This window comes from Carlito syrichta, unplaced genomic scaffold, assembly GCF_000164805.1.
Source record: "Carlito syrichta isolate Samal-C Ts95f unplaced genomic scaffold, Tarsius_syrichta-2.0.1 Scaffold126534, whole genome shotgun sequence".
In the NCBI taxonomy this organism is placed as follows: Eukaryota; Metazoa; Chordata; class Mammalia; order Primates; family Tarsiidae; genus Carlito; species Carlito syrichta.
In genome coordinates this window covers 98,151-114,891 of record NW_007070630.1, presented here as the reverse complement: position 1 = coordinate 114,891, position 16,741 = coordinate 98,151, and the positions used below count along the sequence as shown (strand labels likewise).

Here is a 16,741-nt window from a genome sequence, read left to right as displayed (position 1 = left end):
AATGCTCCTAACACATCTGTGACTGTAGTCTAGCAGAGCGAAGTTGAATTCCTAAGTCTCGAAATTTTGAATCACTTGAAGCCAGCTTCCATTCTAGTCACAACGCCAACACTGACATGGCTTTGACTAGTCACATGATCTCTCGTTGCCTCAACTCACCACAGGTACATATAATCAAGATGCGAGCATTACCTTCCTCCCTGGGGTCTCATGAAAATCTGATGATGATGCACGTAAAACTCACTCACAGTCAAGAGACAAAAACAAGCTAAAGGTCCATTTACTGGTGGACAGCTGAACAGAGCTTATTCACACAACAGAATAATACTTGGAGTCAGGAAGCAGAGTTAGCTGCCAAGAGTGGATGCGACTAAACATACACAGCGTTTCCTTCTGAGGTCATAAAAATGGCTTGGGACTAGGTGGAGGAGATGGTGGCACAACAGTGTGAGTCTACTCAAAGCCACGAAATGGTACTCCTTAAAATAGTTAACAGCTTGTTTATGCTGTGTGAATTTTGCTTCAGTTTTTTCAAACAAAACTTAACAGTATACATGACACATGGTAACATGCAATGAGTATCATTCCCATTCCCATTGCTGTCATCCCTATGACTCATTCCCACTGTATGGCTCTAGTCATCACGCTGGTTCACCAGATCGCCCTTTCTGCCATATCTGCAAAACACTAGCTGCGAAGACAGGTCACATTCCAGGAAACCTAGAAAACTGTTATCTGGGGTTATGAAGCTTTAAAAACCATTTCGTGGCCGGGCACAGTGGCTCAGCCTGTCATCTCAGCACTGTGAGAGGCCGAGGCAAGAGGAGTGCCTGAGTCCAGGGGTTTGAGACCAGCCTGGGCAACTTGATGAGGTCCACAGACCTCATCTCTGCAATAAATCACAAAAACTAGCTGGGTATGGTGGCAAGTGTCTGTAGTTTCCGTTACTTGGAAGGCTGAAGCAGAAGGATCACCTAAGACCAGCAGGTTGAGGCTGTGGTGGCTGTGAAAGTGCCACTGCACTCCAGCCTGGCGACAAGAGTGAAACTCCAACTAAAAAAAAACAGGCCGGGATCGGTGGCTCAGCCTGCAATCTCAGCGCTTTGGGAGGCCAAGGTGAGCGGATTGCCTGAGCTTGCGTGTTCAAAACCTGCCTGGGCAACTTGGCGAGACCTCATCTCTATAATAAATCAAAAATTAGCCGGGCATAGTAGCACGTGCCTGTAGTTCCAGCTCCTTGGAAGGCTGAGGAGGAAGGATCGCCGGAGCCCAGCAGGTGGAGGCTGCGGTGGCCAGGAATGGCCACTGTACTCCAGTCTGGGCGACAGAGTGAGACTCCAACTCAAAAAAAAAGCAAACAAACAAACAAAAAAAAAAAACAAAGGACAACCGCCTTGAGTCCCCTCCCATTGTGGTAGCTTTTCTGTCCTCACAACAAATTCTGCTTCCTAAAAAATAAAAAATTGCAAAGAGTAGTTTGAAGAAACTGTTTCTATGAAATGTACTAAACAATTCATAGTGAAAATGTATCATTTATACTTTTAATCAATGTTCAATAATTAATTAAGACAAATAAAATACTATATAGGAATATTGTTTACCAAATACTAAATACTGAAATAATACTATATGGGAAGCCAGAGTTCAAACATTTATTTACATTGGAAAATATAGTTTATTTAAAAAGTAAAGTGAGTGGGGGGGAGAGGAAGGAGAGAGGCAATTCAGTTCTCCCAAGGTAGGGAAGGGGGCAAAGCATAGGAAAACAGGGCCTGGCCAGTGCTTTAAAAAAAGCAATGGCCTGGCCACAGCTTAATGAAAGCAATAGCCCAAATGATTCTTGTGGCTTCAGCATCCAAGAAGAAGGGGAAGAGTGACAATGGGTTACTCAATAAATTGGTGTTGAGTTTATAACTCATTTATTCTATCTACACTGTCAGCTGTCAATTCCTTGCCATGCTAAAGTTAATTGCCTTTATTTTTTCTTTGCTTAAGATATTGGCCAGGTGCGGTGGCTCAAGCCAGTAATCCCAGCAATTTAGGAGGTGGCAGCAAGAAGATTGCCTGAATCCAGGGGTTTGAGAACAGTATGAATCAAAAAAATCAGCCGGGCATCGTGGCGTTCCCCTGTAGTTCCAGCTGTTTGGAAGGCTGAGGTAGAAGAATCACCTGAGCCCAGCAGGTAGAGGCTACAGTGGCCGTGATCATGCCACTGGACTCCAACCTGGATGACAGAGAGAGAGAGAGAGAGAGAAAGAAAGAAAGAAAGAAAAAGAAAGAAAGAAAGAAGGAAAGAAGGAAGGAAGGAAGGAAGGAAGGAAGGAAGGAAAGAAAGAAAGAAAGAAAGAAAGAAAGAAAGAAAGAAAGAAAGAAAGAAAGAAAGAAAGAAAGAAAGAAAGAAAGAAAGAAAGAAAGAAAGAAAAAGAAAAATATCACACTGGATGGCCACAATGGCTCATGCTTTAATCCCTGCATATTAGGAGGCTGAGGCAGGAGGATCACTCAAGGCCAGTAGATTGAGACCAGCCTAAGCAACATAGCAAGATCCTCTCTCTACAAAATATTTAAAAAGTAACCAGGCATGCTGGCCTGCAGTCCCAGCTACCTGGAAGGCTGAGGCAGGAGTATTGCTTGAGCCGAGCAGAGCCAGGTTTCAGTAAGCTATGATCAATCACGCCAGTCTACTCCACCCTGGGCAACAGAGCAAGACAATGTCTCTAAAATTAAAAAAAAGAAAACAATGACCACAATGATGTTATACTGAATCAAGCAAGCAAGCAATGATGGTCTTTGGAATCCTTCTTGCAAGCCAAATAACATGCCAAAGAGTTGGCACTGCAAGACACAACAGAACCTGGAACCATCCCACAGTTCCCTCTCCCGAGGATGTTGAAGCACTGCTGGGAATGTGGGGGCACCCAGGATGGCAGGACCCCACACGCAGCTCAAGGACTAGGAGCTGCCTTCACGAAAAGGATCCAATGTCCAAACGAGCTTGTCGGGAAAACCTTCCAAGTGAAAAGCCGAAAGCAAATGTCCACCCAATGTATGATCTCAGCTCACCACAGCCTGGACCTCCTGACTCAGGTGAGCCTCCCGCCTCATGCTCCAGAGTAGCTGTGATTAGAGGTGCAGGTCACCAAGCCCAGCTACTTTTTTTCTTTTCTTTTTAGGAGACGAGGCCTTCCTGTGTGTTCCAGGCTGATCTAGAACTCCCGGGCTCAAGAAATCCTGTTGGCTTAGCCTCCCAAGGTGCTGGCGTTACAGGTGTAAGTCACTGTGCCTGACCATCGCCGAACAATATTCTTAAAAGAGGTAGATTTTACTGTAAGTTTATTTTCAATAAATCTGATGGGGAAATAAAAATCATCAAATCCTTTTTAACTGTTTTAAAAATAGAACAGACGTGTTCCAAAATACTGAACAGGTCTGTTCTTCAGATGAAAAGTTCTCCACACTGTCAAGGGATTTACATTTTATAATATATTAGCTATTACTAACAAATTATCTTTAAATCCCAATCTCATATGACTTCACTACATACATATGCACTTGCTATTAAATACACCAGAAATTTCAATCTTGAGAAAAGATTTAAAAAGCAAAGTTTAGTGACATTTCCTATGAATACACAAACATGAATTTTGAGAAGATGGCAATACTTATTAACTGCTTGGGAAAGAAAGGAGGAAGGAGAGATCAAATGGGTACATCTATTTCCACAACAGCAAAAAATTTGTTTAAGACCATTTTGTTGAATATTATGGAAAAGCACCTATGTGTGCTTTGATAGAGTTTGTATGATGGTTATATAAAACTGGTATGAGACTTAAAAATATAGCAACCATTAAAACAAAAGCTACAGGAAATAATACAAATAGAGTTTGAGATAGAAGGGCTGCTACTGCAGAAAATGTGTTCAGAGATACTAGGACAGTATTTGACACATGAAATTTCTTGGTGGGTTTCTTTATGAAATGAGCCCATGAGCGACATTATGTGGTGGGAAGTTGGTTACATTTACCCACATCCCTGTTTGAGAGGAAGCTCATAACGTATTTAGCCTCTTTGTGCTTCCTACCATTCATGAAGTGGTAACTCAGGACTGCATAGACAATTTTTACTTCACAGGCTTCTCTCTGTCCGGACTTTACGTGGCTCTAACTGTCCCATAATTCTTCAACAACTCTACAGTACAGCTCTCTAGGATGGGCGCAAGGGAACTTCATGCTGATCTTGGGATAGAGAAGGACAGTGCTTCTCCTAGACAAGTGCCTTGTTTTTATCTCCTGAGCATGGTGCATTGTGGAAAGGGCAAGGTTTTTTTTTCTATTTCAAGCTAGCTGGCAGAAAACTTATAGTTAAAACGTCCACCCAACATAACAGATATATGTTAATATATGTGGTTTTTTCTTAACATATTCCTAAAACACTGTTAGTTCTCCCTCTTCTGCCCCTTGACATGTCACAAGGACAGCATATGCACAGGTGACACAGAACTCCTGACGCCAAGCACATTGGGGACCAACAGATCAGAAGCAGCAAACCAGGGCTTTGCTGGCCCAGGCTCTGCCCTACTCCACTCGAAAATCACAGAAATCTTTACTGCGCCATTGCAATTCCTCCCTGCCAGCTGGCATTCCCTTCCTGAACTCTTTCTCTCCATTCTCTGTTGCCACTCATCTGAACTGAAAGTCTTTCACTCCCGCTTGAATTATGTTACTTCGAAGTATTTTATGTACTATTGCACAGCGTCTAAAATCCTACAAAGAAGATGGCTGGATATAAAATAACAAAGTACATTTAAACACAGATGGTGATGTTACTGACATCAAATTATTAGGAAATTAAGTTTAGAAGGTGCTTCACTATTCTTAATGCAATTCAGCCTATCGTAAGATGAAAATAAACACACTCTGACACACCACACATTGATCTCTGAACCTAAGGCAGGAGCAGGAGTTAGGCATGAAGGCACAGGCTGTATCACTGGACTTCCACATTTTTCTGGCCTACAGTGCCCTTTAAAACTGATTATTTATAATCAGGGGTATTTTATCTATAAGCCTTTCAATCTAGGCATTTGAACATAACATTTTCAGGCCATCAACTAAATAAATGCTCAAGGGAATAATATTTACCATTTTGAGAGCTAATAAAAGTACATTTTCTTAATTCCAAGACAGAGGTATGACAACAGTTCAATTTAGAATCCGTTCATAAAATTAGCATGACTTGGCATTTATTGCTGTTCTTCTAATCGCTTGGCAGCAGTGGCTCACAATCTCTTTAGACCAAACCACTAGGAGTATTTGATGATGGCCTCTCAGAAGTCCGCACACATGCCTAGTTGTGAATATAGCCTTCAGTAAGACTAGAGACTGCCTCCGTGCATCCCACCACAAACCTATATGTACAGGGGACAGGCCACCGGGATGTCAGGTTAAGACCCCAGGCCACAGGCTTAAACTCAATCTTACTAGCTATTAAAAAAAATGAAAGAAAGAAAAAATCTCATGTGCGCACGCACACACACAGAGCTTAAAAACATGAACTACATTAATTTTTCTTTTTTTTTGAGTCAGAGTCTCACTCTGTCGCCCAGGCGGATTGCAGTGCTCGTTCCCAGCCACCGCAGCCTTGATCTGCTAAGCTCCATCGATCCTTCCAAGTAGCCAAAACTACAGGAGCGCACCACCATGCCCAGCTAAATTTTCATTTATTGTAGAGACGAGGTCTCGCCAAGTTGCCCAGGTGGGTCTTGAAACACGGGTTTGTGCAATCCTCTTGACTCAGCCTCCCAAAGTGCTGGGATTACAGGCTGAGCCACCAGGTCCAGCCAATTAATGTTTCCTAACATTGATTTGTGTGTTCCTTTTTGATGAATACTGCTTTTTAAATAGGATCACAAAAATGAAACACTTGTTACAAGTAAATATAAAGATCTAAAAAAAAAAAAAAAAAAATCAACTCACTTGTAATATACTGTTGTTTGAAACAAGATTCCTGCTATCATTCATACGTCCAAAATTGGCTGTACAGACTTAAGTCACCTATCTTTTTCCCAGTTACCAACATTTTATCCAAAGTAAATAATCTTCAACTTTTTAAAACAAAGACAAACTGAATGTTACTTTTCACAAAAAAAAAAAAATCAGATTTTCGCAGCTTGCCTTAATCTGTACTTTGCTTAACATAACAAAGACATTGTCATGTTTCTAAAATAGGTGAGATTTAGACGTTTCAAAAACAGAAAATATTCCAAACTGCCATTCATGATTTAACATTATACCTCTATTCTCCTGCATATGTGCAATCGAATCGTATAAAACCAAAAATTAGAAGGAATGCAATGGCATTACAGATGAATACAGCAAGTATAAAAATTGCAACAATTCGCTTGAGATTGTTCATTACGTTTATGTCTATATAATCTAGGGGAAAACCTGTGAGGACGAGAAAGTAGCTGAAGGGAAAAATCAAACTCCCGGCTTTATTAGATGCAGTCCTGATGTCTTTCAGATAAAATATTTGTAGGTGCCACAGTCAATCAAGATTTCAATAGAAACCAAAGATGAAAGCATTCATGCATAAAAGGCAAGTGTGATAATTATGATGTGCAGACAAGATAATGGAAAATATCCGAGCCTACTTTTCATTTTATGTATCAAGTGTTGCCTTGACCTAGACATTCTATAATGCTCCATCACATTGACTGCATTATTTTATCATTTTAATTATTTAGCAGAATTCAATTAACGTGGTTGGCATCTGGTCAGCAGATGCAAATCCTCCACGATTTGGCAGGGTCTTTTCCCTGCTTCGTTTCTCAACCTAATGCTGCAAAGCAATTTTAAATAAACACGCAATTGGTTTAAAATTCTTGTTCCTCCTTCAAGCTTATTAACGTCTTGCTGATTAAACAAATGGTACCTATTTTTTCCAAAATGTCACGTTCAGACAGTTGACGTCAAAGCATTAATAGTTTGTATCAGAGATTTTAGTGTGTGTGTGACTCAACACTGTAATGTTGACATCGGCTTCATTTTAAAAGTTCTCTAGTGGTGAAGTTAATAGAAAATGGTGGATTAACTATTACAGAGGAAAGGCTATTTCAGCAGATACTGTTAAGGCAAAGTTCCCTGGTTTTTACAGTAGGTGAGGATTGTGGCAATCCTCTCCTGAACTCTGCTCTAAATCTATGATCCAGAACCAAGATTCCTGCACCTTGATATTCATAAAGTAGTCCCTCACAAAGTCCAAGACTACATTTACATTGCTATTATTAATGTAATGTATCACATAGTTATCAGCTTGCCAGGATCATAACAATACTTCTTCCAAATGCGACGCTGGACCGGTTTCCACTAACACTCTTCTGTGATTTGGGGGACAGTCACCTTTAAATGCCATTCCTGTTCAAAACTGTCGAATCAAGAAATGTGGTTTCTCAGTGTCTTCAGTTTATTATTAAATGAAAGCACATATAATGCAGGAACAACATCATTTTCCTCATAGAAGGCAAACCTAGTATGCTGGTGACACTTAGATCAGCACCTGGCTATAATAGAAGGACCCTGTTCCCTGAGGACTCAGCACAGGACAAAGGCAGAAAGGCTTCCTCCTCAGTCCATCTCTCGAATGGAATTCCATGTCCCCTGAAATGAGGCCCCCCCAGCCTACATCTTCTTAAGGGAAGGATGGCTAACAGCACTAGAGAAGGATGGAGGGGGAAAATCTCAGTCTCCACCCAGTGCGAGCAGGTGGGAGCAATGCTACCTGGTGTCACCCTGATGAGAAGAGGGAAGAGGAAGGTGGCTGCCGCTGGTGCTGGAATTCTGCACAAGCAGGCACAAGGTGAGACGTCAACAGAGCTCTGAAAATGCCCTCGCTCTGGCCCATGTGAAGATGGAGAAAGTTGTTTTAAAAATAAGCAAATAAATAAAAAGCCAGCTGGCAGCAAAGTAAGTGTCATTTTGCTGATCAAAGAAGGCCCAAATGTCATGCATATGGAGTCACCCAGGGCCATTCCCATCATATTGTCACGAGGGTACACTCTCAGGCCCAGTGGGCCACAGAAGAACTAGGTATCAGAGGTGATAGAAGGCAACCCCTGGGGAACATGACACGGCGACATAAGAAATAGATGCGGCTGGGCTCGGTGGCTCAGCCTGTCATCCCAGCATTTGGGGAGGCTGAGGTGAGAGGAATGCCTGAGCCCAGGGATTCGACACCAGCCCGAACCTCGTCTCTACAATAAATCAAGAAAAATTAGCCAGGCGTGGTCAGGTGCACCTGTGGTTCCGGCTACTTTGAAGGCTGAGGCGGAAGGATTGCCGGAGCCCAACAGGTCAACACTGGGGTGGCTGTGAGCATGCCACTGCACTCCAGCCTGGGCGATGGAGTGAGACTCCGACTCCAAAAAAAAAAGAAGTAGACATGGTGGCCACTGCCTTGCGAAGCTATGGTGTGTCCATGTATACCCTGAGCTATGGCCAACCCATGTTTCCTGGCTTTGGCCCCCTCCCCTCTCCTACCTTGAGGAGGTGACTCTCCTCTTTCTCTCTCAAATTTACTTTCTAAACAAACCATATTTTCTAATCTTAAAAAAATAAAAAGAAATAGTCATAATACCTACACCCTGACACACAGCAACAATCCTGTCTGGAAAAGTATAGCCTACGAGAAGGAGAAATATTATTCCCACAATGATGTTGACTACACTATATTAAAATAAGAACATTAATAATGACCGCAATAGATTAAGGGCAATCACACTTGATGAAACATTAAGCAGCCAATGAATATAACCACAAAGATTATGTAATGGAAAAAAATTCACAAATTAAAATTTCTCAATTACAGAAACATTTAAAGTCAATAACTTGTATAGAATAAAATCACCAGAGTAACATTCCTGTAAAAATACACCAAAAACAAAGATGCTATCAAGGTTAAAGAATAAAAATAAAACAAAACAGAAAGTAAGCTTTACCTTGAGCTAGTCTTTCAAGTCGTTTTCCATGCTCCGGGGGTATAGCATACCTAAAATTTTAAACATAAATAAAAATTTTATGTTGAAAATTATTCAGCTATTATCCTGAGAACACCTACTCCTAAAATAAGACAGGGTAAAAAAAAAAAATTTAACACCATCTCCACTTAGATGAACAGAAGAGATTAGAAAGCCATCCAGAGTCATGTCCCTTCGGCACTGGAAGCAGGAAAAATATGCTTATAAATTTCAACACCCCAGTTCATCATCACAACCACATTTTAAAAATTTAGGGAACAAAGGCCCAAGGCCACTAAACTGCCTAGCCAAGAGACAGCTGGTCACAGCCCGAGAGATGGTCTCCCAGCACTCCGGATCTACAGGGCTATTTTTGGTTGCATGGTTTTTTGGTTTTGGTTTGCTACCTTTTTAACTTTCAAAAGTTTCTATTAACCAAAAGGCTAGAACACAAAATTATCATACCAACATTTACATGTCTGGCAAACCTTACTTAGAACTTTGTGATTTTCAAAGAGGTGTTAAACAAAGATTACCAGCCATTAAAAGAGCTTCCATTTATGTGACTTTTAAAATATTCATTATAATAATAATTTTTCACCCTTGAAGTATAGAACTATTTCTAGTTCAAAAATGATGTTTCTGAGATTACTTACTGTGGACTCACTAACAAATTTAAGACAATAATCTCATCATATTCTATACAAATGCTACATTTTATAGGAATTCTAATGAGGAAATCTATGGATATTAAGAACAAATTAATGGTCACTTCATGTTTTATGTAAAAATGCGTTATCTTTGAAGGCCTACATTTGTTATATTTACTAGCTCAGTACATATTAAGTACAAGTTGCTTCTTACTAAAGTAACTTAACTAATTGTACTTAACACCACACTTGGTTGCATTTAATGCCACTGATAACATATGCAAAACTTAATTGGATTGGATGTAACTAGGCAATTCAGTAAAAGAAAATTCAATCATATATCCTTTTGCTTAAGGCACTGCTAATGAAATTATTCCAACTGAATTGGGAATATAAAATTTTAGCATAACTAAATGACTATCACCCAATGTATATTTATGGCTACTTCTCACCAGTTTTTAATTCCTGGCTTACGTCACAAATATACCCAGAAAAGGAAAAATGGCACAGATATTCAGGGGGGTGTGGGGGGGAGAAAGAGAGAATAAATGCTCCTTCCATTACTTGTGTGTATATGATTGGATATGAATACCCTTTATATATCCAGATTCACTTTTCTGAAAAACTGGTAAAGTTTTTTTTTTTTTTTTTTGGAGTCTCACTCTATCACCTAGGTTGGAGTTGGAGGGCTCCCACACTCCTGACCACTACAGCCTCGACCTGCTAGACTGCGGCGATCCTTCTGCCTCAGCCTTCCAAGTAGCTGGAACTACAGGCCTGCGCCACCACACCCGGCTAAAAACTGGTAAAGTCCAAAAAGAACATAACTATGTTCGTGCAGAAGGAAGAAGGGTCTTCCTCAACCCTAACCCTCAAAGAACCCCAGTCTAATGCCCTCAAACTCCTCTCGCTGGGTAGCCCTCACCAGCCTACACTTTTCTACAAGCAGATCATTTCCCACATGCTGCTCCTCCTATCTTAGCCAGAGGAGTTCATCGGTCTAACTTTCAGCCTGGTGACAATGTCTCAGTGTCTTTCCAAAGTCTATAAAAGATCCACTTTAGTTTAAGGTCATAAATAAGTATGAATAAAATTCTTCCGGTTAACCAACCACTGCCATAGTTAAATAGGTTCAGGAATCACCAAAGGATGAAAACCTCCTTCCCATCACAGGCCCAGACCAAGGAAGACAGGCGATATTTCCCACGGAGAACTGCATCCTCAAACTGAAAGGATGAAACAGTAACATCCAGTGAGGCCCAAGCGGGTGAAAACGACTTCAAGGAAAGGACACTCTCTCTTCCCTGTCTTCATCAGTCTCGTTCTCAGAGTAAACCTATTCATCGCCATGCTTATCCTTGCGGAATCTCTTCTTGGGGTCTCTCTTCTGTATCATCTATCCAATAATTTGCTACATCATATTTAAATAATGGCATAGCTATGTAACATTTCATATATAAGGATCACACAGAGCTTCCCAAATCAGTCCAAAACCCTAGCCAAAGTTCTGATGCGCAAAGAGCTGTCGGAATGAAAGAGAAGTGACAATGCTATTAAGACTGGAAAGTAACCATCAGATTCATGTGTGTCATCAGATTCAACATGACGACGAAACTGGGAAAGAGTAGTTTGAAATTTTTAGGGATCCAGCCAAGAGTCAAACCATTTTGCGTCTTAACAGGAGCAAGGACATCAGAGAGCTACTCCAGCCAGCAGTCAAGAAGCAACATACATACGAGCATCAACTCCACAACTGCAAAACCTAGCTCAAAAAGAACGACCGTTACTTTACCCCGTCGTCCCACTCTGCCCATAAAGTCCAAGGAGTTCAAAAACAATTGTGTTTGGCACACACACGTCCTGCGGCGGGAGACGCCCTTGAAGATAATCTAGTTTAATACTCCTAAATCTTTGTTGTTTCCACATCATTACAGGGACAGAATTGCTGGCACCTATAATTACCAAAATAACTGGCAACTGAGAGAACGAAGGACAAGAGGCACACACACCTCCCAGAGACGGGGTACCCAGCTCACTCTGAAATAAGCTCCCGAGGTCATTTTCACAGGGCAATACACTGGAAGGAAAGCGCACTCTCTTCTAATCCCTGCATTCTAGGGCCTTCCCTTGGTCCTGATTCCCCACACACTCCCTCTGTCCCCGCTGCACCGTCACGCGTCATGGATTTTTTTTATGTTTTTCCTTCAGGTTTCTTTTTCAGCAATATCACAATACAGGGCCCAAGTCAGAACACTAAACAAAAGAGTCACATGATGCTTGAGAACCAGAAAGGTATGTGGCCTCAGTAGCTGCAGGAGTTTTGTGCAGGCTGACAGACAGTCCCTGCCCATGAGAAAGTGGGCGTCTGGTTCCATGGTCACTCTGCCGTTTTGCATTTAAACAGAGGACTTGCTGCTATCTCTGCAGGAGCACCCTTGCTGATGGCAGACCACAGCATGGCTTTGAGGGGAAACAGCTACGACTCCAAGGAAAGGACAACTCAAACCGGCTTCAGTACAGACCGAAGGAAAGAGACAGCAAGATGGAAAGGAAGGGCGACACACCTGCAAAGCACACACTTTCCATGTGTTTTCCACCACACGCACGCTCCTGTGGAAGCACGCAGACATGCTCAGCAAGACCTGGAGGGAACCAGCTGAGGGACCCTGCACTGCGCACGCCACCCAGAGGACCGACGAGGGAGAGGCGGGGCTCACCGCCTGGCGATGCCACAGGGCAGTGAGGCGAGCCTGGCCTGACGCCCCTCACGTCAAAAACCGTGAGAAACACCCGAGAACTTAGGTCCAGACGGTCACATCCAAGGGACAGACAGGCAGATAAGAGGACAGCTCCCCTTGAAAGGTCCCCGGAAAGCCCGGCACCATTTTGTCCCTCATCAGAAGGTCCCAAGCTCAGCCCTCCAGCGGCCTGACAGTCGGGCCTCGTCTTCCTCCTTCCCACTGCACCACCACAGGCCTGCGCGAACGCCGGGCACTCCGTCATTGCGGGGAGATTCTCGATGCTTTGGGGCTACTTTCCTCTTTTAAGATAGATTCACGGGGTGGGATTGGCGGTTGAGGGAGACTGCCGGGGGGCAGGGGAGACCACACCTCATCAGCAAGGGGACCTGCGTAACGAACATCTGTACACCTAACCCTGAGCTGCACCCCACATCTTTAAAATAAAGGGAAAAAAACAGATTCGCTTCTGGTAAGAATCACTTTAATACAAGCTACTTCCATTCAACACAAGGTTACTGGGCACCTGTGTGCCACATATAAAGAAGTTCTCAGGGCATTTTCATCTAATAGAAGCAGGTAGGGACAAGCGCAGCTACTGCTATCCAAATGAAGTTTGGATTGGAGCACATGGATCTCAGAATCAAGTCCTCGTGCGGACTTTTTGCCACGTGTCAGTTAGTATGAAGTCATAAAAGGAGGACAAGAGAGAAGGAAAGACCTCCGATTTCTCAAACTTGCCAAAGTTACCAGCACTGGGGTTGAACAGAGACAGCCCAACTCTAGGATGCTTACATCTGAAATTAGCAGCACTACTTACACTTTTAAGAGTACTTCACCATGCTCCTGAGCACCTACCAGGCACCAGGACAAAGCTGAAATTCCTGTCCTAAACAGCCACTGATACAGCAAACTCCACTGCTTTTACCAAGTCCAGCTCCAGTCACCCCCTAGAGTGACCTCCACTTTTGCTGTATCAACCATCCCATAGGCAGGCACTCCGAATATAAGAGCATCTTGCTCCTTGCTAAACGGTCCTGGGTGGCTGGAGTTCCCATTTCACGATCATGGTATAAAAACCTTCATTCCTCACTGCCTCAAAGCCCCACCATTGAACCCCAGCCCTCTTAAATATGAACACTCGGCCGGGCGCAGTGGCTCAGCCCTATCATCCCAGCACTCTGGGAAGCCGAGTCTGTGGGTCTGAGACCAGCTTGGCCAACTTGATGAGACCTCATCTATACAATAAATCAGAAAATCAGCCGGACATGGCAGCACGTGCCTGGATTTCTGGCTCCTTGGAAGGCTGAGATGAAAGGATCGCCAGAGCCCAGCAGGTCAAGATTGCAGTGGCCGGGAGCGTGCCCCTGCACTCCAGCCTGGGCAACACAGTGAGACTCCGACTCGAAAAGGAAAAAAAGAAATAAAAGATGAACACTCCACTGCCAGTGGGCTGGACTAAGCACTGTTCTGTTGCTCAGGCGTGGCTCCCCACTTCACGGCCCGCTCAGACAGCCCCTCCCCTCTGCCTCAGTCCGAAGCCCCCACGCCCGACTCAGCTTCCCCCACCTTGACGCTTTCCTTGACCCTCACTACTCCAGCAAGCTTGCCCCTTGTCCTCCTCTCAGAGACCTTCAACGTCCCAGCCAGTGTGCCTTATCCACTACTTTCTAGAGGAAGACACTGCTCAACGTACACACGTCCTTTTCGACTTGAGGGGTACTGAGTTCTGTGAGGTTCAGAAAGCCTCCCATCGCCCTGACATCTCCACATAACCGATCCTGTTTTGCACACCGTTTTTAGGGAGTGTCCGCTCCACAGCCAGGCACTCAGTTATGCGACCACAGTGCTCAATTATGTAGCCAATTCCAAATTACTTGAGGATACAGATGTGTTTCACACCTTTTTGCATCATTTGAAAAGTGCCTTATAAAATGCCTGCCATTAATAATTGTTCATTTAGCCATTAGGACAGTGTTTCTGTTTCAAGTGTAAAGTACTGCATAGTAGCAAAACGCTGCTAACATTAAAAGGTTATCCGCATGAGTCACTAATGAACAATGAACCCACTCATTAGAGATTCACAGGGAAGTGCCGTACGTAAAAACTAGTCTTTTATACGTTTTTAAAAAGATTTCCTTTAAGGCCAAAGAAAACAGAGTCCCTCCAAGCAAGCTAATATGTAGTTTACCCAAAAAGCAGACCTAAAATGATGTTTGCCTGGTGCTTGTGATAGACATACTATCATGAACTGAGTACTAGTAGGCTAGCACCTCATTCCACTGACAAGTAAATCTCCACTTGGTGACATATACTCACCCTATTTCTCTGACTCAGGCTTTATCTATGAGCAGGCCTCTTTGTACTTTCCCTTTCAAGACTTGCTCATTGCATTGACTTGTTTGCCAGTACGTCTCAAAGGGTCACCCCTGCGTCTCAGATTACTAGATTACTCCCCCCAAAACTCCCTGCTTTCCTTTGAGAGCCCTGGGACTGCCAGGAGTCTGCTGAGGAACCGCTGCTCTCCACTCTGCCACTTCCCAGACTTCTGTCACAGGCAACTGTCACGGAGTCTGTCTGTGGCTCCCGCTCATGCAGGTCCCTCCCTCCGGCCCAGCTTCACCCACCCTGTGGCACCAGGACCACAGTGGGAAGCACCCCTTCCAAACTCACGTCCTACTCAGGCAGGCCAGGTCGGAAGCAGAGCCACCCTCTACAACTGCCTCTCACCGAGGCAGGTGGCAATCCCCTTCTTTATTTATCATGGCCTCCTCATGGATGCTTCTGCTTGTTGTTGATGTTTTGCTCCCAGCCACCCCCTGCAGACCAGAGCTCAAGTCCCCAAGGGCAGTGTATTCCAAGAACTCCAACGTGATGCCCCCCACTGGCACTGAGCTTGTGTGCCTGACTCGCCCTCTGAGGGTACTAAAGCACAGTGAAAAAGACAAACTGGCCCATGAATGTGATCAGAGCGCATCACAGTTGCCAATCATCGAGCGCTTGAAACGCACCGGAGCTGGTGCGAGATCCTGGGAGACAGGTTCTCCTTCTCTCTCAGTTTTGCTGATGACTAGACTCAGGAGCGGGTCTCCACTTGAGCAAGTGGATGGCGGAGCTGCCACCCACCGGCAGACTCACCTGAGCCAGGGCCCATGCTCTGCTTCCCAGCCTCATATTCCAACCCTGTCTCCCCACGCAGACGCCAAAAGGCAGGACTTGACTAAACCCATCTCTTGCCAGGACGCGGCCACTCTCGACAAAGACCATGCAAAAGACAGCAGCATTATGAGTAAGTTGTGAGTCCGAGGAACAAGGCCATCAAGCCACAACCCAAAGTGGAGTTGCAGGCAGGAGTGGAGGTTCTTGCTGCAAAAACGCAACATGAATCAAAAAGTAAATGGCCTATATTCTATTTCACAAAACTCAAAACTTCTGAAGTAGTGATCAGAATATACTCGTCAACCAAGGCATACTCCTAAACAATTGTGTCCAGAAGACTGAGCACCTGCCGATTTTACAGATATGTTTATATTACCCTCTCATATTACTTATGGCACCACAGTTTTTACCTGTCTGCATTTATTAAAGATTCAGCATCGATATTTTAAACAAGGAGGCCTTGTTAGTTAGCCATGGAAAACAGAACATTCCATACTCGATTTTCAGCTCTTAAAAACAGATAAATGTGAGAGACAGAAAGCACGGCCCCAGGGAATGCAGCTGAGAACCCCCGCCTGGCACAGCCACGGTTCATCAGAAGGCAGCGCCCCACGCCACAGCACACTCGCCCCAGACTCACATGCCCTCACCCAAGACCATGCCCCCTAGCGGGGTGGAGATGGCGGCCCATGTGCAATGAATGTCCCAGCTGAGGGTCCGGGCCGGGCCCCGTCCTCGACTGGAGGCACCTCTGAAGGGACTTGCAGCTCCAGCACGGCCCACAGGATCTGCTGGGCCTCAACCTCCCCTTTCACCCAGGCTGGCCTGAGTCCTGCAGCCCTAGCCAAGAAACTGCGGGCACGCAAGTCTCGGTATCCACTTCTCAGGAAATCTGAGCTAAAACAGTAAGCATGAACGTGTTTGAAGGACCTGTCACTTAAATATCAGTGCTGGAAATGACAAGCTGGTCTCCAAAAGTACGCATTGGGGAAGGCTGACCCAAGGCCCCACAAGGGCACCAGAGAACAGACACTCGGCTGGCAATGCCCTTATGCCACGCGAGGCCCGGTTCCTCACAGAACATTTGGAAGCCGGGCTCGGTGGCACAGCCTGTAATCCCAAGCCTTTGGGAAGCTGAGGTGAGTGGATTGCCTGAGCCCGCGGGTTCGAGACCCGCCTGG

The 16,741-nt window shown here is 44.3% G+C and overlaps 1 protein-coding gene across 1 annotated transcript in view; it reads right to left on the bottom strand.

Moving 5' to 3' along the window:
- KDM4C (lysine demethylase 4C) overlaps nucleotides 1–16,741 on the bottom strand; it is a 311,749-nt gene that overhangs the window by 234,236 nt on the left and 60,772 nt on the right. Inside the window, exon 5 of the mRNA XM_021707860.1 lies at nucleotides 8,996–9,045. Coding sequence (XP_021563535.1) covers nucleotides 8,996–9,045 — 50 coding nt within the window. The remainder of the gene's footprint in view (nucleotides 1–8,995; nucleotides 9,046–16,741) is intronic.